Below are 25,533 nucleotides of genomic sequence, written 5' to 3'. Positions count from 1 at the left end.
TTTCTTCTCATTGGATGAGTGAGAAAACTGAAGGCAGGAGAAGTAAAACCAATAGACTTGGGTCACAAGGCAACTTCAGTCATTTGCTGACTGTAGCCAATGGCATCTTTAAAAACTCACAAAAATGTGAGAAAGTTATTAGGTGAAATGGAATAAGTTAAAAAATGGCTGAAGAAAGAATTTTGAGCCAAGAAACAGACAAACTCTCACACACACACACACACACAGACATACAAAATTACTAAGCTTTGAGCTTCATTCTGCCCTGAGTGTATTACTTTGACAAAGTCATTTACTTTCTATGAACCTCAGTTCCTTATCTTGAAAATGTTTTACTGGCTCAGATGACCTCCAGATTTCCTTCCATCTGCAAAATGTCAGGGGGCAAATGCTGCTTACCTAATTTAACTCTGTGTTTGTTAACAAGTTTCAAAAGATGTATTGGCTATGGAATCTCTAGGCATTAGGAAAAAAAAAAATGTCCTACAAATCAAGTAGTTAGGATTCTGCAAAGGCATTTTGTTCACAGTGAAAAGAGAAAGTCCTGCATGGAACTTCGTAAGACAGTTCCTCTTCACCAGCAATTACAGTGGAAATAATGATCACAACAATGACTGGCGTTTATTTGAGCACTTATAAAAGGCTTTTTATAAGCACTTTACACATATTAGCTCTTAAATCCTGACCACACATAATTTTTTAAAAATCCCCCTCTCACAAATGAGAAACATGATAAAGAATTTAAAGTAAGGAACTTGCTCAAGGTTACATGGCTAACAAGTGGCAGAGCTGGAAGTCAGTCCCAGACATCTGCAAGCAGAGCCAAGTGGCAATGCTCAGCTTCTGGAAGGCTGCAGGGCACAGGGCCAGGCTCTGCAGTTTGCTTCTATGCATGCATTTGTGGAGCTAAAGATGCTTTAGGGCCAGAATATCATGTACCTGTTCAACTTAGCACCAAGCAGAGACCTGTAAGTATTCAATAAATGCTTATTAAACAAATGATGTTAACAACAGTGTTAAAGTACATTAAAATGGGGACAAGCCTGAAGAATCCCTGAGCAAATAAATCCAGTTAAGCCTCATCAATGACCTTAAACTTGCCTGTTTCGCAAGCAGAAGCAAACTTAATTTGATATATTTCTTGTAAATGCTTATATTAAAGAAAAGCAGAACCTAAGCTCACTCAACTAAATAGAGGTAGCCAACAAACTTATAATTCTATAACTGGACTTTCCTGTGGGATAGACTGACAGTGTTATAACTGTAACCAATCAATTTATTTTGCATGTTTTCTGCATACTTTGAAAAAGCCTATCCCTCAGGCGTCTTCAGTTTAGCCCCTGTGCCCGTGCTGGTTTGGAGCTGCCTGATTCCTGAACTGCTATTTGCTCAAATAAACTCAAGTTCTTTTTAATGTGGCTCAGTTAACCTATTACACACAGGTCACATTTCACAGCTACTCACATACTGGGATTCAAAAAGGTGATGGGTGGAAACGAAGGGCTCTTCTCAAGCCACAACTTCTTAGCTCTCACCAGTTTACCGGTCAGATTTAACTGCAAAATACCTACAAGTTAGGATTGACTTGCAGGTCAGTATTTGGAGAACTTTGATATTCACCCTACAGCTGAATGAACTGTCCCCTAATGGGCAAGAGGACACACAACTATTCTCCCTTGGCATTTTCATCCCACACTAAACACAATTTATCTCATTCTCCTTTCATGGTGCTATACTCCTCAGAAGGTATGTCTTATTTAGCTTTTGAGCAGGAGTTATAAAAAATTATGAGAAATGATAATTGTTAAAATACTATGCATATCCTAAACCACATAGCAGATGTAAAGAGGGTGCATTATTCCTGCTTATGCTTACTATTGCTGTTGTTATTACTATCCTACTTCTACTATATTACCACTCCTAGACCCTAAGTCTCAGGTAGGCAGATTGCCATTTCCCCCAGAATAACCACACCTCTCAAGACCTCAGGCAGTGCCAACTACTGGCCTAAGTTGATCACAAGTGAATGACTTTAACCTTAGTCCTTGATATAACATCTGATATGCAGTAAATTATTCCTCAAAGGACATGCAGTGTCAGGTAAAGAAAAGGCCAGGAGCAGAGGACTCTGGTCATGGCCTAACCAGACTTCATTTTCTATACCATGAGCAACAGTGGCCAGAGAAGATATTAAATTAGAATCACCAGATGATCTAGGAAGTCCCTTCTGAGTTGGAAAGCCTTCACTCCTTCTTGGTCTGTAGCTTCTTTATGATAACACCTTCAGATCGGGTAGCTGGGGATTTGACCTGTCAACAACTGAGAAGATTTTCTAAAAGACTTGGGCAGTAGCAGAATTAAAAAAAAAAAAAAAAAAAAAACCTTAACAAATCTTTAAAACACTGGGAAAGGGTACCCCTTATTACCCTTAGGCTTGGAAAGGCAAAGCTGGTACAGTAGCAGGGCATGGGCTTTGCGATTTGGATGCCTGAGCTGTGTGTGTCTGAGCAAGTTACTTAAAATCCCTGAGCCTTAGTTTCTTGGTGCTAATTTTATATATCTTTTAAGAATTTTTATACAAACTGGATGCTGCACATATATAAAGCACCTGACACATGACAAAGGATCAATCAGTCGTAACTACTGCCATTATTATTACAACCCATGGGCTATGAGGTATTACACTAAAACACCAAAAAGCCACAGGAATGGACAGAAATATCCATACAGGTTGACATTTGAAATGCTTGATTGTTAGAAGGACACGTTTTCCTGCCTCCTTTCAGTATATATCTCTGGAGCAAAAGAGCTCATAGCCAGAAATCTGGAAGATTGAATATTATTCACCCACTCATTTTGAGATCATCCTAATCAGAACTGGATTCTCTCTTGGACTTTGCTACTCACAACTTTATGCTCACAAATACACCCTTGCACATACACATAGAGCAAATTCCAAGACTTCAAAGGAGAAGCCACAGACTTTTCTCCCCGTATGCACACAGCCTCCGCCATGCACTGATATTAATCCCACATTGTCTTCTGCGAACTCAAATAATTTGTTCGAGCCCTGCTTTAGAGAATCAGGTGCTGTCACCTCTGAAGGATGATGTGCAAGGGTTTGATTTGCAGCTAATAGAAAAATCTATTTCTTTCAGTTTCACTTCTGTCACACAAGGACCGTTGTGTTCCCTACAGGAGACTCCTTCTTCTTCTTCTGCAATAACCACGAAGATGACAGATCTCAGGCGGCAATATGAGCTGTCTAGGTTGAGTGGCGCCTATTAGTTTTATGACCACTGGTTCAGAATGGCCTTGCAGTGTCCACAACCCAACTTAATGAAGATGGGTAAGACAGCTGCCGATGAAATCAAATTTCTCTTCTTCCTTCCTTTCCATCTTAAAGTCCATCAAACTTTCATCTTCAGCAACAAAATAGCTGCTGGGGCAAACGCTCAGCCAGTCAATCACCACAGATGGTCCACACAATTGTCTTTGAAAAGTGAGCTGGGAACCTGGGCTTTGCTGTCGTGATGATGCCAAATGGCAGAGAAGGAAGAAGTGGAGAGCTTTGCCATCTTACTCTGAGTAAGAAAAGGCAACAGAATCATACAGCACGCTTAAGGTGACGTAACAAAAATTAAAACCCTCTGAAAAGCTAGAAGTATCACATATGCGGAAAACATTCTTGCAATTATGTCCTTACAAAGAATAACAGCTATTTTCTTGTTAGATAAAGGCAAGCAGAAATTTCCCAGGTAATGTAGCTCAGGTAATGTATCAGCTAATCTGAACTATTGCTCTTTATAATTTCTGCTCTAGCAAAGTCCAAACTCTCTAAATCTTAATATTTCTGTTAAAGTCCAACTTAATTACCACTTTGGTGTAGACTGCAAAATATGCCTACAAATCCTAGCATGCCTACCCCTTTGTAATGTGATTTTAGTGCTCCTTTTGCTAAGAGATGTAATCCATTTTCCTTCATTGAAACTGGACTGGCTCTGAGACTTGCTTTGACCAACAGAATGCAGCAAAAGTGCTATTGTGTGACTTCTCAGCTCTCAAGAGTTCTTGCTGCTCCTATTACATCACTCCTTTGGAAGGCAGCCTGGAGGCCCCTGGGTACAGAAGCCTGGGCCTTAGTTTCTTGGGGCTAATTACATATATCTCTTAAGAATTTTTACACAAACTGGATGCTGCACACATATAAAGCACCTGACACATGACAAAGGGTCAATCAATCATAACTACTGCCATTATTATTACAAACCCTGGGCTGTGAGGTATTACACTAAAACACCAAGGAACCACAGGAATGGACAGAAATACCGATACAGGTTGACATTTGAAATGCTTGATTATGGAAGATGAATGTTCCTATGGAGCAGGGATCACCATCCCACTTGTAGTTTCCCAGACCAATGACCAGAAACAGCCACAAGCTACTCAAGCCTACACTGTTGACCCACAGAATCATGAGCAGCTAACATGCCTGCTGCAAACACAACTTTTCAGAGCAGGTAGTGTAGCCATAGCCAGCTTCATCCATGAGATCTTCCCCAAAGACTGGCAGAAAGAACACTGTGCAATTAAAGAAGTTCAAATCTTTGCTCCAGCACTTAACTAACTCCTGACCTTAAGCGGACAACATAACATTTGCGTCTCAGTGCCTTTGAGGATAAAATGCTTCAAATTAAACTATTGAGGGAATCAGATGGGATAACACATTTAAGCACCTAAGTACATTGCTTGGCAGGCAGGAAGTACTCATTCTTCTGATACTTGTCACTTTCTACTTCAGTAGTTATTCGGGTAACTATAAGCTGTTAGATCTTCAAAGGCAAGAACTTTATTGATCTTTTTATCACTTGAAATATACAGCACAGTGTCTTATATAGGGTTGATATTCAGCGCATACATATTGAATGAATGTTCGAGTATCCTCCAGGATACCAGCTTGGCTCAATGCTGCCACAGTTATTGAGCATTTCAGAAGCGGTATCTGAACAGGTTTGTAAGAAACCAGAGTGCAGGAACTATGGTTAAGTATCTGTCTTGAATTCTAAGGCATTGAAAAAGGGGAAATTTTCTGACACCCAAGATTCCTTGCAGGCTTACAATTTATTTATTATACTCATGATATTGGCTAGCATTTGCTGAATACTTAGGAATATGTACTCTGTTCTAGGTTCTCTCTATGTGTGTTAAACACAACAACCTTGGGCACATGGGTTTTATTATGGCTATAGGAATCAGGAAGCTGAAGTCAAAAGAAGGGATCTGAGGATTTGGCGCATCTGTTTTTACAAATGAAGTTTTACTGCATGATAGCTGCACTCATTTGTCTACCTGTTGTCTGGGAACTGTCTCAACAAAGGGAGAAGGAGTGCTTGTGGTGAGGCAGCCCACCTGATCCATAAGCCAAAGACATTTACTGTCTGGCTCTTTAGGAGCAAAGTCTGCTGACCTCTGGTCTCCTGTCACCCACAGTGCTCATCCATGCTCAGGTGTGCACAGTTAAAAGGCCCACCATAGATCTGCCAGACTCTGCTGCCTTTCCATCACCCCTCTGGCTTAATCATGCCCTCGTCACATCTGATCTTTCACATAGCTACTTGCAGACAAGTAAGTGCTGAGGAAGAATTCTCCAGACCTCTGCAAGAGCAGCCGAGGAAATGTCAACGGCTGCACCCGCATCTATGTTCACACATCTCGTTAAGAACATGCGATCATCTGGCCTCCTGTAGCTAGAGGCCATGGAGCCATGCTCTGCACTAATTGAAAAATAAGGAATGAAAAGATTTGCTTTCAACACAAACTTGAATGACTGGAATTACATCTTTATTATCTGAAGTGGGTGCTTGTGACTTGTCTGTCTTCACCTGTTCTGCCATCAGGAAGAAATACCACAGAAATTAGCCTCTGGCTGGTCATCTCATTACAGGCCAGTTATAGCCCATTTTTAGAAAATCTGAAGGATATAAAATCAACCTGCTAATACAAATACATCTGAGCTCTGCTATGCATAATGCAAAATTACCTGGTGCTTCAGAAGTACTGGGTACAGCAGAGATGTGTGGGACTTAAATAAAAGGAACCCGTTAAAAATTCACAGAAATGAAGACAAACATCTCTGAACTGAGAAACTACACTGACTGGGAAATGTAATTGAATTTACAAAGAGAAGTGATAATTAAGTGGCCATCTTTTCAGAAACAAGCCTATCCTATAGAGGGGCATGTTGTAGAAACAGAACAGTACTGACAAAGTTGTGAAGCTCTGTCTATGTGAGGGGGGTTAGGTTAATTTTTCTTTGTCATTATTTATGATCCTAGTCACTAGTCATTTGAAATGGTCCCTTTGCCAACTTCTTTACTGTGCTGGTTTGCTATAGTCACATCGTAAATAGAAGTTCTGATCTCCCCTTGGAAATGTTTCTTTTACATATCTCCATCTATTCAGCTTTAATATCATAACTTGTCTTTATTGCCTTTTCCTTTGATAGTTTTGAAAGTCCATCCAAATTCAGTCTTTTGTCATCCAAATTCATCCTACAGGGAACTGCCAGAACAGTTTTTAAATTGATTTTACTTATTTATCAAACATTGAAAGATGACCTATTCATCGCAGCCTAGCTATTGTGCTAAGAGCACTAACAGATGTGGTCCCTTACAAGAGTTTGCCAAACAAAGCACAGGATGCCCAGTTAAATTTGAGCTTTGGATAAAAAGAAAATATTATTAAATACAAGTACATACCAAATATTGCATGGGATGTTACTGGTACTGAACACAATATCAAATTGAATTGGGGGTCTTGTGTTCAGTTTGGCAACCCTATCTGGCTCTTATGGGATCGACTTAGGAGATAGCTGATAGATAAATAGTCTCAAAACCGCACAAATGTAAAGTAGCGACTCTATAATGTGCAATGAGGGAGAGTTCTCAAAGGTTAGGAGAACCTGTATTCTGGGGATGTAAATTCCTCAAGGAAGTTGAAGGGAGACTTCCAAGAGTAGGTGATAAACTACAGACTTCAGGTGTGGTAGGGGTCAACCAGTGGGAGTAGGGAGAAATCTGTTTAAATGTGATGGGCAAAGGCCTCTGCAGTGGGAAAGCTTTGTGGTTATTAGAAGGACAATGGAAACCTATGAAGAAAGAAGTTTTTGTTTGGTTTCTTTGCTTTTGTTTTGTTTTTTATTAAGCAGGGGAGTTACAAAAGCTGATTTACATTTTGCAAAATTACAGCACCCTCCTGTGAGATTTACATGTCACCTTCTCAGACTTGGCCTCTTTCCTCACTTGTAAATGCTTATATTGATGAAAGAATTGCAGGATGACTGAAAGGAGCAAATCATGTAGTGCAGTAGTATGATTCCTAGACTGCAGATTCTAAAAGTGCCATCATTCTCAAAATGCTTGTTCAATATCCTCCATCAAAGAGCCCCAACTCCCTTACCAGGCCCTCTCACAATATTCCCCTACATGCCCATGGCTCAGCAGACTGAGTCACTGACAGTCAACAGCTCTCTGATTCCTTTTTCCTAAATAGATTCCACCCTATCTTCTGCATACCTGTGGAAATCATTTTGCAAAATATGATGTAAAGTTTCTCTTTCTCACAAAGCACATTTAAATGACCTAATTGGTTGTGACATTTTCCCCTTCTAAGTCCCCATCGTAGTTTCAACTTATGTTTGTCATACTATAATGTTGGTTAAAATATTTTCTGTTTTTATATTTTCAATTCACTCACTAGATTCTTCCATTGACTATCACCAAGTATACCTTTTAGAAAAGCAGAACTATTTCAACCATTCAAAATATACGAATGAATAACTCATTCCTTATCCTTAAGAAAGTCAGACTCTAGTGAGACAAAACTCTCACCATCAGTAAATAATTGTAACACGATGTGGATACACTTAAGAAAATGAGAATGAGCTTTTCCAACAAGGCATGTACGTTTTGTAGAAAGGGCCCAAATCTTACTCATATTAAAGTACATAGCACCTAGTACAGTGTCTAGAAAGAGTGTAAATCTTCATATATGTTTAATAATTTTAGTTAGCCAACAAGAAAATCATTATGGAAAAAAAATACAGAAAGATGAAAATCTCATTCTGCAGATGCAAGGTAGAGAAAACTTTGCAAACCAAATACTATGGAGGAAGTTGTAATGTGAGCAATTAATAGAAACTGATCTAATAGTAGAAGTTCTCAGACAAGAGAATGGTATATTCAAAGTCATAGAGTTTGAAAGAGTCTAGTGAGTATCAGCATTAACATGCAAGATAGGAGTCATAGGTGAGGTGCATGTATGTCAATTTTTCATTCCTCTCTTCATTCAGCACATGTTTGCTGAAATCCACTCTTTGCTAGTCCCATTTTCAGGCACAGGAGAAACAACCATGAATGAGAGAGAAGAAGGCTTTGCTCTCAGAGCTCCCAGTCTAGCAGGTTAATAAAAGCAACACACTTACAAGGAACATCACGGAGATTTTCAAGCTACAGTGAAATGAAAACAAAGTAATACACTAGAGAGAGATTTCAAAGACTGATTTTAAGACTGGGTCATTAAGAAAGGCTCCTAAGGAAATGACTTCAAAGTTGAGCCTGATGTTAGAATAAGAAAGAATGACCATGTGGCAATATGGATGAAAAATTTAGACAAAAGGAACAGATAAAGGCCAAACAGTGGGGGAAATGTGGAGATGTTCCAGGAATAAAAGAAAAAGGTGCAGAGAAAGGTCAAGGTGGTCAAAGATCATGTGGGGAGATGAAAACAGAGATAGTGGAGACCAGTCCTGGCAGGTAATGGACTTCATCTTGGGGACCAAGGGGAAATGCCAAGATCTCCGCTACTTCAGGTGGGTGCAGCATAGACAGGAGGGCAAACAGAGGTTTAGGAAGGTCCTTCAAGGTGGGGTTGTTGCAACTGCCCAGATGCTGCAGTTGGAGATGCTGTGGGGTTGAAGTGGATAGATCTAAGTATTACTTTAAGCAATTTTAACTACACTAGAAGCTTTTGAGGGCAAAGTAAACATTTTACTTTCCACTCTAGAACACAGACCAGAGTCTTTTTTAATATATATATATATATTTAATTTTTAGTTGTAGTTGGACACAACATCCTTATTTTATTTTTATGTGGTACTGAGGATTGAACCCAGGGCCTTGCATATGCTAGGCGAGCGCTCTACCGCGGAGCCACAATCCCAGCCCCCAGACCAGAGTCTTGAACTGCTCATTGAAAGCACTCAATACCTAGGTGTGAGGTCCAGTGCATTTTCTCTGCAAACACTATTCTCTACTGCTGAAAAGCCCAGAAATTCTATACAAAGTACTAAGTAATACAAGGAGATCTAGTGGACAAAAGTTGTGTATCAGTTCTGCTCTGTCATCTAATACTTGAATGATTTGGTCAAGTCATTCATGCCTCTTTGCTTTTGAATACTTCAGCTTAAAAAAGGTAGGATGAATAATCATCTCATGTGTTCTTCTAATGTACAGGGCCAGGGTGTAGAGGATCAAGAAAGATTATACGTTTTCTCTGAAGCACTGTAAAACATTCTACAAATAGTAGTAATCATAGAGGGATCGACCACAATCTACAAAAACCACAAAAGAAAGCATATTGCACTTTCCTATGTAAAAAAAAAAATAATTACATATTTACCGAATCATTGATTTATAGCATTTATTGAGAATATCATAAAGGATGTAAGAAAATGTGCTAATCCTCTAGCAGAATGAAAGACAAAATAGTCATAGGAAAACCAGCCACCCTACCCTGAGTGTCATCCTCTTAAATTGCTGCAAAACCTTCAGATACTTCCTTTTCTGGACAAATTGTACATTTTTCTTTTCATGACAAACCATCTTCAGTCAAGAGCTCCTTGGGTAGTTAATGGTGTCTTGTGATGATCCTTAAAACTCTCCTCTCATTTTACTCTTGATTAAAAAGAAAGCAAGCGCGGGATCTAAGCCCTTGACTGATTTACACTTCAATTTAATCTCTCCCTTTCTCTTTCCTCTTTCCTTTCACTGGAAGAAACCTTCCATGTAATTAGGCTCAAAAGCTCTCATCAAACGGTTTGATTGAACTGTAGCACACTGAATTTCCCTCCTAGACTGCTGGGGCAGAGAGAACTCGGGACCCTCTGAGGGAGGGAGGGAGGGACATGCCTGGGATGGAGTGTCACTGTCCTCAGGGGTGGCAATTAGAGGAAGCAGCCTGTGGGTTGGAATCTTGGCTCCCATGCTGCTCCCAGAGAGCTGCTCTCTGCTCCTCCTGTGCTGATTTGATTCTCAGGTTGTGTTGGAGACCATCCCCATCTCCCAGACTCCAGTGAGACAGGGGACACGTGGAGAGGTGGAGCACCCACAATGTGGTGTGGTAGAGAGAGGACTGAATGGAAAAATGTAGAAATGTGTGCAAACCTTGATTTGCCCCTAATTTGAAAGGGGTGATTTGGGAACAATTCACAGACTCCTGATCTGTTAGTTTCTTCACGTGAAAAATCATTTGATTCGAAAAGATCTCTAAAGACATCATCCACATTTGGCACTCAGTGACGTCACACAAGCAAAGCAGCTTTTAGTCCCATGGGTGTCCCGCATTGGAACATTCTTAGTTAGCAGCATCCCCAGGGCCTGAGGAACATGAGGATGAGGTTATGAATCTTTTTCTGGATTACCAGGATGGAGTTACCTTTTGTCCAGAAATAAAGAGGTGCAATCTCAGGACTGTCTGAAAAAGTTCTTTATCACAAAAACTCAAATACATATCTAAGGGCAGGTAGAGGATGGGGCTATCTTCAGAGTGACCCCTGGCCTGGAAAAAAAAGAGACATGAGCCATCACAAAGAGAGGGATTGACTGTAGAGGGTCAGGTCTAGGTTTATGTTCCTAGTTTACATAAAAATTGTCCCTACTGAGATGAATATTGACATGGTGACATAGTCTGTGACAAAACTGGACTGAATGGTGACATCAAATCAGGAAGAAAAGGTTATTAAAGCATTACTACATTAGGCTTAATCTTCATGCCTAATCTTTTCATCCCAAGCCAGGAGCTAATTGGGAATGTTAAGGGCTTTATGCCACAATGTTCTTCTCCAGCTCATGCATTCACCCATATGGACATGCAAACACACCCATTGGCCCAAATTGCAAAACTATTGCCAATGTAGAAATAGTCAATTCAGTCAATTCATTAGTTCCACCATCACAATTAATGAACTGCACATATATGTATGTGTGTGTATATACATACATATGCGTATACATAGACACACATACATATATGTATATACATATACATGTGTGTGTGAGTGTGTGTGTGTGTGTGTGTGTGTGTGTGTATATATATATATATATATATATATAGAGAGAGAGAGAGAGAGAGAGAGAGAGAGAGATTCAAGAATGAAAGTAGATTCAAGAGATTCAAGGTAATTTCATAAGAGACAAAAGGTATTTGAGAAACCATCAGGATTTTACCTCTGAGTCCTGCTAGAAAGATTACTATCAAACTCACACACCAAAAAACCTGGCAGGCCACTTGAATTCCCTTACTTTGCAGGCGAGAGAACTACAACCAGGAAGATTTGGTAATTTGTCTAAAATTATGGGTTGAGGGGAAAGCCTATAATGACTGTTGGAAACTGAGTTTCCCAAGACAAATTATTTCTTAAAGTAGATCAAAAATGAGGAGAGTGACTCACCAATGGGCTCTCTTGTCAACGGAGGGGCTCTCATGCTTTGATCCTTCATTGAATATGCCACCATTCTTTGCCAGCTGATTTGTGTGTTAGCAAAGGCTGTTTTGGAAAGTCTTTCCTGGAATGTAATAGGGCATGTGAATGGAGGAAAGTATTCTAATCAGTTGTTTTCAGTATTTGGGAACAGGTCTATATTTGCACAGATGTGCTAACCAAAGTTCAAGAGAAGCAGTGGGCTAACTGCTGGAAAGTGAAACTTGCAACCAGCCTTGGTGTTTTACTTAACACATATTTGCTTTGTTCCTTTGTCATTTAAAGATTTCAAAGAAGGAACAAAAGAAAGGAGATAGGAGGGTGTGGTTGTCTGTAGAGAAATAAATGAATTAGTTAACTCTCAGGCTCAATTTTTTTTTCTTATAAATTCACACTAATCATAGTACTTCCTTTGGAGGATGGTAAGAAAAATTAAAGCAGGTAAACTCAAGTATTTGATTCAATGCTTGACACAAAGTTGAAGTGTATTGTTAGCTGCTAAGTCCAGAAGACACTATAGTCCTTACAATTCATCTCTGCTCTAAGTAGAATATGAAAAAGGTCCTTTCAAAAATGGCCCAGGATTCATTTGAGAAATCTACCTTGAAAATTTAAATACTAAAAACACAAATTGTTTGGATGTCCAAACTAGTTCTGCCATGCATTATCCATATGACCTCAGGCAAATGATTCAAACCTTCCATGCCTTCACATTCATGTCTTTAAAATGGGAAAACAACTGTACCGAACTCATAGGAGAGTTAAATGAACTAAAACTTTTAGAAAACTCTCAGGTACACTGAATAAGTTAAAAGAAATAGCGGTATATTTTAACAGTCATTAGTGAGTCAAATAGATATTATTGTCATTCTTGTAAAAGCCTAATATCCTTTCTTGGATTTATTTTATTTAAGAAGTTTGAATTAATATATAAGGGAGTGATGCATGCCTATAATCCCAGGAGCTTGGAGGCTGAGGTAGGAGGATTGAAAGTTCAAAGCCAGCCTCAGTGAAAAGGAAGCATTAAGCAACTCAGGTGAGGCTCTGTCTTTAAGTAACATACAAAATAGGGTTTTGGATGTGGGTCAATGGTTAAATGCCCCTGCATTCAACACAACACCCCACCACCACCACCACTATATATATATATATATATATATATATATATATATATATATATATGTGTGTGTGTGTGTGTGTGTGTGTGTGTGTGTGTGTGTATAATATGCTCTGTGATCATACAGAGATATTGTTTCATGAAAACGTATATACTATATTTGACTCATGGGAAAAATGTGTACAATGAAATCTCGGCTATATAATCTCTAAGATCCTCCCTCTACCCAATTGTTTAGGAAGCCAAATTCTCAAATTCTCCCAACAGTTGAGATTTAACCCTATAATCTTTTTTTTTTCCCCAAACTTTTAAAATGATCAGAGTGCTACTGAAATTGTCCTCAGAGAATCTGAGAAGGCTTTCTTTTATCTGCAATCTAATTGTTTTCCAGGGCCGTTGGGCTTTTATTAAAACCAGAGTTTCAAAGCAATTGGAGTTATTCTATTAGTTATCAATTATAAAGAAGCCCCAAAGCCCTTTGCTGCCTATTACCACTTGCACACGATAAGTCTGGAATTTCAGTCTAGAAGTTAAATGAACTACTGAAGCACGTTGGACAATTTTTAACCAGCTCCTTTTATCTGGACCTGCTGAGACCAGTTCCGGCCTGGGGACACCAGTTCACTCTTCTTTGCTGGCTATGGCTCCTATTCTGAAGATAAGTTCCCACCCAAGACCACATCCCTTGAGATGCCTCCTGCACCTGTGCACTGCTTCAAGTATTGCTTGCTCTTCATAAGAACAGCTCTCTGCATAGTAATTTCAGATTTTTAAAAAATGCTCATTTCACATGGGTGTTTGGGCTTATTTCTTACTCCTTGTTTAAGTCTCTGCTGACAACCAGACCTTCCTGTCTCCTCCCCCTTCCCCCTTCTATGACACCATCAAATGACAAAGGTACAAAGCAAACAGGTGTTAAGTAAAACACCAACACTGGTTCAGTTTGATACCATGCTCTGTCAACCTGCTTTACTGCCTAGCAACCATGGTGGCTCACCCCGAGCTGGTTTCCATTTTAATGTGCCACACAGAAAAGCAACCTAAATATATATCCCCAGTTCCAAAGCATATAATCTGTAAACTACAGGAACAGGCGGATCATTTCCATTAGTTTCTTATGTAGCAAAAATCACAATTTGCACCCAAAGCGTGTAATTATATTCAAATTCTGAAAGACTGCCTCAGAAATAGTTGAAATTCATAGTTTGGGGGAAAGTCACTCAGGAGTACACACGGTTGTTGAAATGCAGGGGGTGAGAGGTGTATTTCAAAACAGTGAAAGAAGGAGGGCAACGACAGTATCTCAGAAAATGTGGCTTATTGGTTTCTAGGGGATTTATGTGTATACAGGTGCTCAACAGCTGACAAGCGAGGGGTCAGGACTGGCGCTGGAGATATGTCCTTGAATAATAACTGGGTCATGGCTTCCAAATGAAGAGCAGTAAGAGTTGCATAAAAAGGTTATTTCTCACAATAAGAGGGCAGGGAAGAAAATGAGTTTATTGAATTAGACAAAGGGGAGTGAAGGGAAGGGAGGGAGGATGGGATTAGCGAAGACAATAGAATGAATCAGACATAACTTTCCTATGTTCATATGTGAATATACAACCAGTGTAACTCCACATCATGTACAATAAGAATGGGATCCTAATTAGAACAGGTTATATTCTATGTGTATAAAATATGTCAAAATACACTCTACCATCATGCATATATAAAAAGAACAAATTAAATAAAAAAAAAAAAAAGGTTATTTCTTTCTTGCTCTCTGTTGGGTAAGACCCTACCAGGACAGGAATTCTCTTAGTGCACAGGACTCTAAATCTGAGCACTTCCTCACAAAGGGATCTCCTATAGAGAGGAAGCCTTCAGCACATTCCAAGAAATCCTATCCCTTAGCACAAGCCAGGCACCCATTAGACAGATGCTCATAATGAATTATTTTAAGCTTAAGGCCACAAAAATTCAATGCTGGCCGAATCCAAAGCCATAGGGCTTCAGCTGGTTAGGAGGAGACTGCTCTGCAGAAAGGGAGGTGGGGAACCAGGCTGTCATTTGAGAAAGGCTTGAAAGAATGAGAAGGTGAGGAGAAAAAGAAAAGTTGTGGACTTGGCATCCCACTGTCTGGGTTCCTCACTGAGTCTAAACACTGACTGGATGCCCTTGGCCAGATGCTCACTTGGCACATGTGGCAAACTGATGTCTCTTATATCTATCCCCAAAGTTTTTGTTTTTGTTTTTTTTAAAGAGAGAGAGAGAGAGAGAGAGAGAGAGAGAGAGAGAGAGAGAGAGATAATTTTTTTAATATTTATTTTTTAGTATTCGGCGGACACAAAATCTTTGTTTGTATGTGGTGCTGAGGATCGAACCTGGGCCACATGCATGCCAGGCGAGCGAGCTACCGCTTGAGCCACATCTCCAGCCCAACTATCCCCAAAATTTGATGACACTGTTGGTGTGCTTCATAGGGATCTGTACTTTCCCAACCCTTTGCCTCTTCTATGAGCTCAATCCCTCATCTCCCAGCATCAGAGAATCAATCACGTGGTACCTCTGGGTTGGAATATGAACTGGATACTCTTGTGGATACTTTAGAAAGGTGTGTCAAAGGCACTATCACAATACTTTGGTAACCTGTGTGCTGTATTCCTGACAAAAAGAGTTTGGTGTTTATTTTCTGTGATTTGCTTGAGCTGATGTGATGGGTGGTATAGCAGAAAGATCAAGAGCTTATGGTGAGAAGCAGGTTTGAATCTTGGCTTTTAGCACCATATTACTTCAGTCAATCCATTTAAACTCTCTGGGTTTCAGTGTTTGGATTTGTAAAATAGTAGTAACTTTATTAACTTCAGAGCATGAGAGGATTCAATGAAATCATATATGTAAAGTGTCTGTAAGAGTGCACCATCCCAGCAAATCTCTCTCAAAACCCTAACTGGAAGTAGAAATGAACTGCTTGCTGTTTATAAACTCCATTGTTGCTCTGCCTCCTGCCCCGAGATTGCTAAACACAGCAGAGCATTTTAAACATAACACACAGCTTCTTTCTCGTATTAATCAGATGTGTTTTAACTAAAGCTTCATTCTTCCCATCTCAGCATGACACTGAGTAAGGCTGGATGGTGGGCTTTATAGCATCACAGTGAGCCACTCCTATACATTATGCTGCTTCTCTCTGAGGGAAAAAGAGAAAACCTGGCTTGTGGTTTTGGCAAAGTTATTAAGATAGCCAAGAAAATAGACCTATAAACCATTGGCAGACCTGTGGAACTCAGACAGGTTTAAGATGCACAGTGGTGTCTTTAAAGACAGGCGGATCAGAGAATGATGAAATCCTAGTGCTGAGAAACTTTTGGAGAGATTGTCTCACCCAACACTCTCATTGTACAAAGAAGAAAAAAAAAAAATAGGAAGTTTCCTCCACTATAGGATTAAGGCAGGCAGGCGCACAAGTGCACTCACACTACATCCCACAGGGAACTACAGGTAAAGAAAGAGAATAGGGAAAAAAAGATGACGATATCATTGAATGTCTAAAACTTAAAAAGATTAACACAATAAAAAGACATAATGTCACATCCAAAGTCCCAGAGTTGGTCAGAAAGAAAACTCAGAGAGTAAAATCTAGGACTTGGCACTCTGTTGTCTCTATAAAAATTCTAGTTTTAAATTCAGGCACCACAAAATCAACTCTACAGGTAGTGCATAATTATGTGTTCCTATCTCCTCTGTAACCTTCAAGTCCTGGAAAGTAAAACTATAAAAAATGACCTTAAAAGTAGTTCTCTATTTCTAGAGCTAAAGATTGTTGTCCTAAAAAAGACTTGATTCTTCCTAATATAAGCTAGATGAAAATTTTTAGTTTCTGGTGGATAGTGAACATAGAAATGTTTGAAATGTATACAATTCATTTACTACCAGTGGGATCTAATTCTGAATTTCTCAGTGGTCTCAGAATATTTCTTGGAGACCTCTCCATTTTTATTTCACAGAATCTCAGACATTCTAACTGGTTTGTTGTAAGCTGTGATCCCTGGTTAAAATTTGCCTGGCATGAGTTTCTAGCTAAGGAGACACTTATCTTAAATCATAAGCTGACTGTCGTAGGCTATCTTCTTCTAATGCATGAACAAGAAAATATTCATTAAAGTTTTCTCATCTATATTTCCCACAAAGAAGTAGCAGGTGAATGCAGCAGCCCCTGAAAGACAACATCGATCCACAGATAGAGAAATTGGAAGGCCAATTGATGCAGATTTTTAACCTCAATCTACCACCCAGCAACTTTGCACAAGGTATTCAAAGACGGCAGCATTGTCACTAAAATATTTCTCATAACATATTGAACCTGTACATAGTGATTTACAAGGTGCAAAGCACAACTTTTCTAAGCTTCCATACAATTCTGTATATCTGCATGGTATTATTATCATTACTCCCAGTTTAAAGATGAAATTCAGTCTTAAATCAAGTGACTTGTCCATGCTCACAAACCACAAAGATTAAGGTCAATTTCCTCCATTTGTAAATCCTGTGGTTAATTGGTCTCACCTCACTCAATACCACCCTTTCCATTAGAATTACATTATCATTCATCTTTTATCCTCATTAGCACAAATTCTCATAACTATTTATTTAGAAGTAACTGAATTCAGAAACAAATAAGTAAAAATATTCATTCTTTCACCAAAGAGTTGAAGACCTTGGAACTTATAATAACCAGAGGTTCATAATTTACAACATATTTCCTCAATCATATCACCTAAGCATCATGATTCTGTCATGAAGTAGACAAGCTGTCTCCTATTTATATTTTAAGATGAACTTTCATAAGATAAAAATCCAACAGAAAAATAATAAAATTGACACTTTTTTAAAGGACATATTTTTTAACTACCCCCCCCCAAAAGTAAGCATTGGTACTTAATCTTTTTTTCTTTAGTTAAGAATGAAAAGTGAAAAAAGTTGGTGGTGTGTATCTCAGGAAAGGAAAAGAAGAACCTTCAAATTCAAGTCCTACAGGGAAGTCAGGGGGAGGGCTGGGAGTCTGACGGAGAGGGCATCAGATCTAGGTAAGGAAGCCCCAGGCAAGGGACAGGAGACTGTGTCTGCAGAGATCCTGTCTGTATAGACAGGATTCATCAACATGCACATGGAGGTCAGAACTCCATCACAGCACATGAACTGAGATAAAATAAACACAATTTTCAACCAAACCTACTTTTGCTGTTTTACCTAGATATATGTAAGTAGGATTTTTCTTCTTGAGGCACCATTTTATAATATTGAAAAGTGCTTCCATAGTCACTGAGGTTTTATTTTACCATTCTAGAGATTTAGAAGAAATTCACTGAATGGTACAGCTTTACTTCTGTCCCAGGGAAGAGGGATAGTATAGTGTCTTCTCAAAATTCGTATGTTGAAGCCCTAAACTTTGGTGCCTCAGAATATGACTATATTTGGAGATAGGACTTTTAAGGAGATTATTAAAAGAGCCCTAATCCAATTGGATGTGTGTCCCGGAATACACAAAGACATCAGGAATGCAAGAACACCAAGGAAAGAGAGAACATTAAGACCCAGTGGGAAATGGCCATCTGTAAACCAAGAAGACAGGTCTCAGAAGAAACCAAACCTGCTGACACCTTGATCTTGGACTTGCAGCCTTCAGACCTATGACTAAATAAATCTCTCCTATTTGAACCAACCAGCATGTGTTATTTTGTAACTGCAGCACTAGAAAAATAATACTGGGAGGGAAGTGGAAGTCCAAGGTTCATCTTCCCAGACTTGCCTCCCTCCTGGGTCATCCAGGATCCTAGAAAGGCCAACTCTCCCAGATCTGATAAAGTAATTCACATGTAAAATGAAATATATTACCTCTTCCCGATTCAAAACTGGTATTAAAGGAATAAAGTTCTTACTATGCAAGTCTCTCCATCAGCCAGTTTGGTGGAGAGTTTTATTCTCCCCTCTAAAGGAGATTGTTGATTCTCTTCTCCCCTCTCTTCCTGTGATATGGCAGTCCTCACATCAATCCTATACAACCACATGTTAAAAGTCCTAAAGAAATCTACACTAGGGTATTATAATCTTCCCATAAAGGTCTTTCAAGAACAAAATTATCTCCAGCCCCACCACTTGCCAGAGAATTTCAGAGGAAAACAATGCAGATAGAGGACAGAGAGAGAAGGAGAAACCAATTTAATTAATTCATTACCAAGGCCAAAGATATATAAATCTTATCATTTTATCTGTCAACCAACACTCTGAATTATTCAATGTACCAAATCCCCAGAAGGAAAGCAGAAAGAAAGTAGCTAGAAAGCAGCTGGCTGCCAAAAGAAAGTGCTCAAGAGATCAGAACAGAACAAGCCCCATAGCTGGGAACACTTAGAGGTGGGTCACTATGACAAGGAATGAGACAGGGAATTTCTTCCAAGGACTACTGACTCCTGTGCATATGCATGACAACCACCACCACCACTTCTACCAAGATGGTGTGAGCTAGACTTCTGCCTGCCCTCCACTCCCAGACATGCACATACTCTGGGTTCTGAGCAAGAAGCTTTCCTCCAAATTTAGACCACATGTTTTACTTTTAAAGTAAGTTTTCCAAGAGTTCTACATCCTCACCTAGTTCCACGAAATGTCTAAGTCATCAGGAAGGTCTGTTATTTTGTGGAAGATAAAAATAGAAGGTACATACAAAACCTTGAATCCTCGGAGAAATCTCCTTTTAAAATGGTAAATATTAAAGCATTTTTCAAGGCAAATGAATACTGGAGTTCCAAAAGGGGAAAAAAAAGGAATGAGGAAAAACTCTACAAAATCCCTTTAGCAAAATGAAGGCTGGTAAGCAAATTTTACTATTTATGTGTTCTCTATCACTAAACTGCTTAGCCCTTTGATAAACATGGAAATGTGGAAAGTATGGAAACAAAGAATAGATTTAAAGCAGATGATCAAAAATAATCTGAAGGGATATTTTGAATACCATGAGAATGTACATTCCATTTTATAAAGGAAATTTATATTTTATAGTTACATTAATTAACTTGACTTGGTATGTGGATCCCCACCCTCTCCTTGTACTTTTTAAAATACAGAAGCACTTATGGCTCATAGTGACCCACATACTTCTAAAATGATTCCTAACAGAACACCCAATATCATATTTGGTTCTGGATCCTTTGCAGGTAGGAAGTGCTCAGTGTTAATTGATTGACAGTTGGGGGTAGGCAGTTGAAGGGCTAGAGGACCTAAGTGAAGGGAATGCACAAAATTAAAAAAAAAAAAAAATTTAAAATGGTACTGGATTTCTGTTAGGAAGGAGGTTAATTCTATCCTGAAGCACATTCCTAACTTAAGACTGTTTGGTGAACACCAGGCAGGTGTGATCTTTTTTCTCCCCAACTCACCAAGGAATTCAGCTTCCTCTAGGCTGTCCTGGGATAGACTTCAGGCAAATCTATAACATAATCAATTTTCTAAAGATCAGCACCAAGCGTGGGTAACAAAAAGGGTGAAATGCCAGCTGTTTGGAGATTTTTTTTTTATATTTCTTCCACCTGTTTTACCATGGTGAATCTCATTATAGGGTGGGATGATGAGGAAGGTGACCAGTGGTGATCAGCAGCAGCTCTGAGGATATTTGGCTTTTCAAGGAATTGAGCAACAGGAGACACAGTACTTTAAAAAACTCTCTGGAGTCCAAAGAAGGTTCTTGGATTGAAGGTTCTAGTTTTAGTTTTATATTGGAATGAAGGACAGACAATAGAAAGCATTGCTTTTGACTGAGTGAGGTTGGTGGTAAATCATCAGAAACAACCCTCAGCCTCCTGGTGCTGTGCCTCCTACCACCTCCACCAAGATTTTTCAAAACAATTGCTATTAACTAGGCCTTTGTCTTGGGCTAGGAGGGAGCAAGTGCACTCCAAGAAAGATGGAGAGGTGCATTAGCAAAGCTCTGTGGGGTCTCCTGGTCTTTTTAGTTAGATATGCAAAAGGTCACAGCTGGGATGTGGGAAGGCAGCCAGAGGTTGGGGCATCTTGTTAATTGCTGCTTGTCTTGATTTCAAGCTCAAAAACATTAATTAAATATGCAAGGAGCCTACTTAATATAGATGCATTCACTCTCCAAGCCCCAAATCAATGGGGTAGGACTTACTGAAAGAGGACACTGAAGAGTTGAATTCATGAGCTTACTTATCTTAGCCATGCCAGACTCTGGAGTTCACTGCATTCTGCAGCTCTGGTGGCTCTGAGGGCCCCTTCTGGGGGTATCTGGCCATTTGCTTAGTTTGTTCTCCTTTTCCATCACACTGAATCTCATCAGTTGCAGGTTAATGAGAAAGAAGACTTAAACCCAGTCAAAAAAGATTTAGAGGATGCTGAGCAACCAATCCTTAAAGAAATCAAGTAAGTGCTCAATCCCTTTAGGAGAGGTGGGAGGAGGCAGGGAGAGAGACTGACCCAGGAATCCCAGGGAAGTACTCTTCTGTAAATTCCATCACTTACTAGTAGCTACCTTTAACTCTTTACATGCTGAACAGAACCCAGCAAGACCATGCCAGCCTATAACCTCTAACTAATGCATAATCTTCATCTCCCTGCTGATCATTTACACTAATTAGCAAAATTTAGCTAATTATCGCTGAGCGTTTCCGTGCTTAATTATGGCTATTAGTAATAGCCTGTCTGGCTTCCCCATCTCTCCTCTCTCTCTCTCTCTCTCTCTCTCTCTCTCTCTCTCTCTCTCTCTTTCCCTAACTCTTCCCCCTACCTGTTTCCTCCTTGGGACCCAAGTTTCCATTCCAATGAAATTGATTGGGACCTGTTTTTTTTTTCCTGTTATTTACTTTATTTTATTCATTTATTCATTTTGAGAGAGACAGAGAGAGTCTATACCAGATCCAGCAGGAGTCTTAGAGAAAACAGTCACCAGATCAGCATCAAGCCTTTGAGTAGTCCCTCCTCCCCATCAAGCCATTCTACCAACCTTACAAGCTCTGAGCTGCTTGAAATAAAATTTAAAGAGAGAAAGAGCCACAGTGTGCATTGGCATTTTTCTTAGTGTGCTTCCACTTCACACTACAGATATCACAGTGCAGAAGCTCACAGCTCAGAGACAGTGGAAAGAATCAACTTTGGAACAGGGTTTGCATGCTATAGGTCTTTTAAAAAAAGTAAGGCAGGGACCCCTAGTGTGGTTCCTACTGATGCTCTCTGAAAGGCTGCCCCTGCAGTCACCCTCTGTGCTTCCTATTCCCTTCATCATCAGAACGGAGTGCATAGTAAACAAATAAGGAAGCTCTTTTCCTAAGAACAGTTTACTACAGCAAGCTCCTACCTTTAACCGCAGACATTACCCTTTTGGAGGCAGCCTGCTCAGAGCTGAATATATTTTTAAGAACCACAGATCTCTTCCTTCCATAGCTATGCAGGAGGGTTGTTCAGAGCAAAACATAGCATACCTGTTTTGATTAGAGGAGACCATTCATTCTGCCTTAACTGAAAGATTATTGCCTAAGTGGTGGAATCAAAGTTACTATAATTTACACTTGGGTGAAGTATAAATGGACAGCCTTACACATATTGCTTCCTCTCTGGTAGCTAGCAATATTAGATGCCCAGTTTTAGTGATCCCTGCTTTCTCAACTAGTTGTGGGCAAACATGAAGCTGCCAAATTGAACAATAATGGCCTCTGGTTATTAATTATATTTTCTGCCTTCTTATACTCAGCTACTCTCCCCTGAGCTTTACCACACAGACAACTTTACAGGGATTCAATCAACTTCAGGCTGAAGACTGAATGATGCCTGCTATCTGCTATTTCTCCACAACTAGCACTCAAATGAGACCAGAGAAAGAAAGGGTGAAAGCAAGGTGAATGAATGATTCCTCAATGTGTAGCATAGGGTCTTGTCTGATAAGCTGTGTGTCATCAAAGGGGGTGAGGGCTGCAAAGGAGAGAGGGGTGTTTGTGCAGTTATGCTGGAGGGAGCTAAGGTGAGGAGAACCCTTCCGAGAAGACTGGGCAACGTGAGCCTTTAAGAGAAAGTGGAAATTTTCTTCCCTCATGCACATGCGATGCTTTTTTATCATTCTAAATTCAATTTTCTATGCTTTTCCCACCCTTGACACTACTGAAAGACGAGTGGGTTAAGGAATTGCTATGCCCCATTAAAAGGATAAAGAGCAGAGAGACCCACCGTGCCCTCCTCGAAGGGAAACAGGGGAGCGATAGATAGAAATAGGCACTGAGTGATGCTTGCTGCCATGGAAATGGTGCTCATGCTGAGAATGAGACCCCGGCGAGGAAGAGGAGGAGGAGGAAGCTACATTAGAGGAACTCCACACAGAGCTGACGATACATCCCCAGAAGAGGGACCAGATTCCAAGCGTCCAGGCCGGCCGGCGGGGAGGGCTCCGTCTCGCGTGGATTCTCAGGTGCATGGTCAACGCACTGGACCACTACAGATGGGCAGTTTCAATTCCAGCCAGTGAAGAATAATGAAGTTCATGATGCCCAGGGGCCCATCATAGTGAGAGGAAGAGTTGCCCGATTTGGGGAAAAGGGAAACAATAAGAGGTTTCAAGAAAACTGATGATGAATCAGTTAAAAAAAAAAAAAGATAAAAGACAAAGCCCCCTTTCCCGGAGCTAAAATTTAGGATGCCAGAGTCCGCCCAGGTAAAGCAAACCTTCTAGGGAGCCCCCGCATGCCACACATGTCGGGGAGGACAGGCGAGGCTTCCTCCTGTTCTCTAGGCACCTTGGGTCTGATGACTTAACTGCACACTCCGAGAAGCCACACGGCAAAGGTGGAAACGAAGAAAGAGGAGGAAGCGGCAGGCGACCCAAGTAGATTCAAGCTAGTTTATCCCAACATCCAAGGAGTTTGAACATTTTTTTTTTTCCTCTTTCGACTTCCATCAGATGCAATGCAGAACCGCCAGGCAAAAGGGGGCTGCAGGTGGAAGAGTTCTCCTGTTCCTGAGAGTCTCAGCGGCGGAAGGGCGCGGAGGCAGTTAACCCTGCGCTTTCTGGAGGAGCGCCACGGAGCAGCCGCCTGCTTCCAGGGTTCCCAACTGGATGAAAAGAAGACAGCAGCAGCAGCAGCAGCCAGAGGAAGAGAACAAGAAGGACTAGAGGGAAAGAAAAGCGCGGAGCAGCCACCCAAACCAATGAGGCACAAGGCGGAGGGAGGTAGGTGGGCGCAATCAGGACAAGCGCTAGAGGAGGTGCCCTGCAGGCGGCAGAGGTGGCCGAAAGGCGGGCGGGCTCCTGCAAAGTGCGCGGAACAAGGAGGCACAGGTGAAGTGAAGCGAGGAGTTGGAGAGCCAAATTCACAAATGGGCAAGTCATATGCAAATAGCGCACTCCTGAGAGCAAATCAGTGCAGCCCGAGCGCTCTGCCGAGGGACTGGCTGGCTCGGAGGAGGGAGGGGCCCGAGCGACCCGGAATCCCGGCCCTCCCCATTCAAGTACACTCTCGTACACGCCCGCTAGCCTCCCGCGCACTCTGCACGCCCTTCTCTCACTCTGTTCCCGCCCGGTTGTGTGTGTGTGTGTGTGTGTGTGTGTGTGTGTGTGTGTGGGTGTGTGTGCGCGCGCGCTCCTTCGCAAGTGTGAGTGAGACCCACAAGACTGACATTGCATCTTCCTTTATCACCCTTCCCCTGCTCCTCTGCCAGGCACTTGCAACCAAACTCGCTCGGTATAAGGCGCCTTTTACAATTTTAGAAGAAAAATTCAGGCAGCGGCTAATGCCGAAGTGGCCCCAAACGGAAGTAAAAATAATCCCCTTAAGTCATCAGGACCGCCTAGCTGCTGCAGGCTATTGGGGCGCAGGCTGGCTCCTCCCCGCCTGGCGGCCAGCTGGGGCAGCCACTTTTCAAGCGTGAGTCTCTGGCCCAAGATACTCAAGGTCCCACCTGCAGGTTGAAAGGAGGGAATCTGGTGTCCCGGTTCTCAAAATGAAGGTGATGGGGTAGCCCTAGCCCAAGGACTGCAGAGTGAAGGGGTCAGAGACTGGGGACCTTTTGATACAAGAAGTAGACTTTCACCCAGATGGACAGGAAGCTCTTGGAATTCAGGACTTAAGGGTGAGCGCTGGAGCTGGGAGTGCTTGTCAAAGAACTTCAGGAGGGGTGAGGGTCCTAGGTCTGCGGGTGGAAGAGGGATGACTGGTCTCTCCTGGATCTGTCACGGATGTACTGCCCCACGTGGTTGAATTATCTCCAGGTGCTGGGCACCAAATAGAGCACGGTGTTTGCATCAAGGCTGAGCCTGCAGAGTCCCAGTGGCAGTGCTTGTGCTGGCCATCTGTGATTCCAGGATGGAGCAATGATATTCTGGACCAGGTGGCTTTCACCTCTCCATAAGGCATGCCGAGTGAGAGAAGCAAACCAAAGGACAGCCGTGCCTGGACTGGCGCTTTTCTACTTGGTCCTTGCTAGCTTTGACTTTCACCTAAGCACTCATCTTGATTCAAAGTTCATTAAGTTTACAGGGAGGTAGGGATGTAGGCTGAGGAATTGATAATTGCTAGATACATCATATCCACTATATTTAGGTGGCATCTTTAAAAAGATGCTTATAGCACCTATTATATATTCCTGTTCTCTTTTCACCTCCCTCCCATGATAAAGA

The 25,533-nt window shown here is 41.0% G+C and overlaps 1 protein-coding gene across 18 annotated transcripts in view; it reads right to left on the bottom strand.

Moving 5' to 3' along the window:
- The window catches only part of NRXN3 (neurexin 3), a gene marked incomplete at its 5' end in the record, with an annotated part of 1,519,183 nt that overhangs the window by 522,391 nt on the left and 971,259 nt on the right, over nucleotides 1-25,533 (bottom strand). For 4 of the 18 annotated variants that reach the window (XM_081291917.1, XM_081291918.1, XM_081291919.1 and 1 more), the window contains one exon: nucleotides 23,091-23,334. The exons of the other annotated variants lie outside the window; for them this stretch is intronic. In XM_081291917.1, the coding sequence (XP_081148043.1) occupies nucleotides 23,091-23,334 (244 nt within the window). Of the gene's footprint in view, nucleotides 1-23,090; nucleotides 23,335-25,533 lie in introns of those variants that run through there. 18 annotated transcript variants of the gene reach the window in all.

This window comes from Spermophilus citellus (genome assembly GCF_964194105.1).
Source record: "Spermophilus citellus genome assembly, chromosome: 4".
NCBI lineage: Eukaryota > Metazoa > Chordata > Mammalia > Rodentia > Sciuridae > Spermophilus > Spermophilus citellus.
This window is presented reverse-complemented; position numbering and strand designations above follow the sequence as displayed.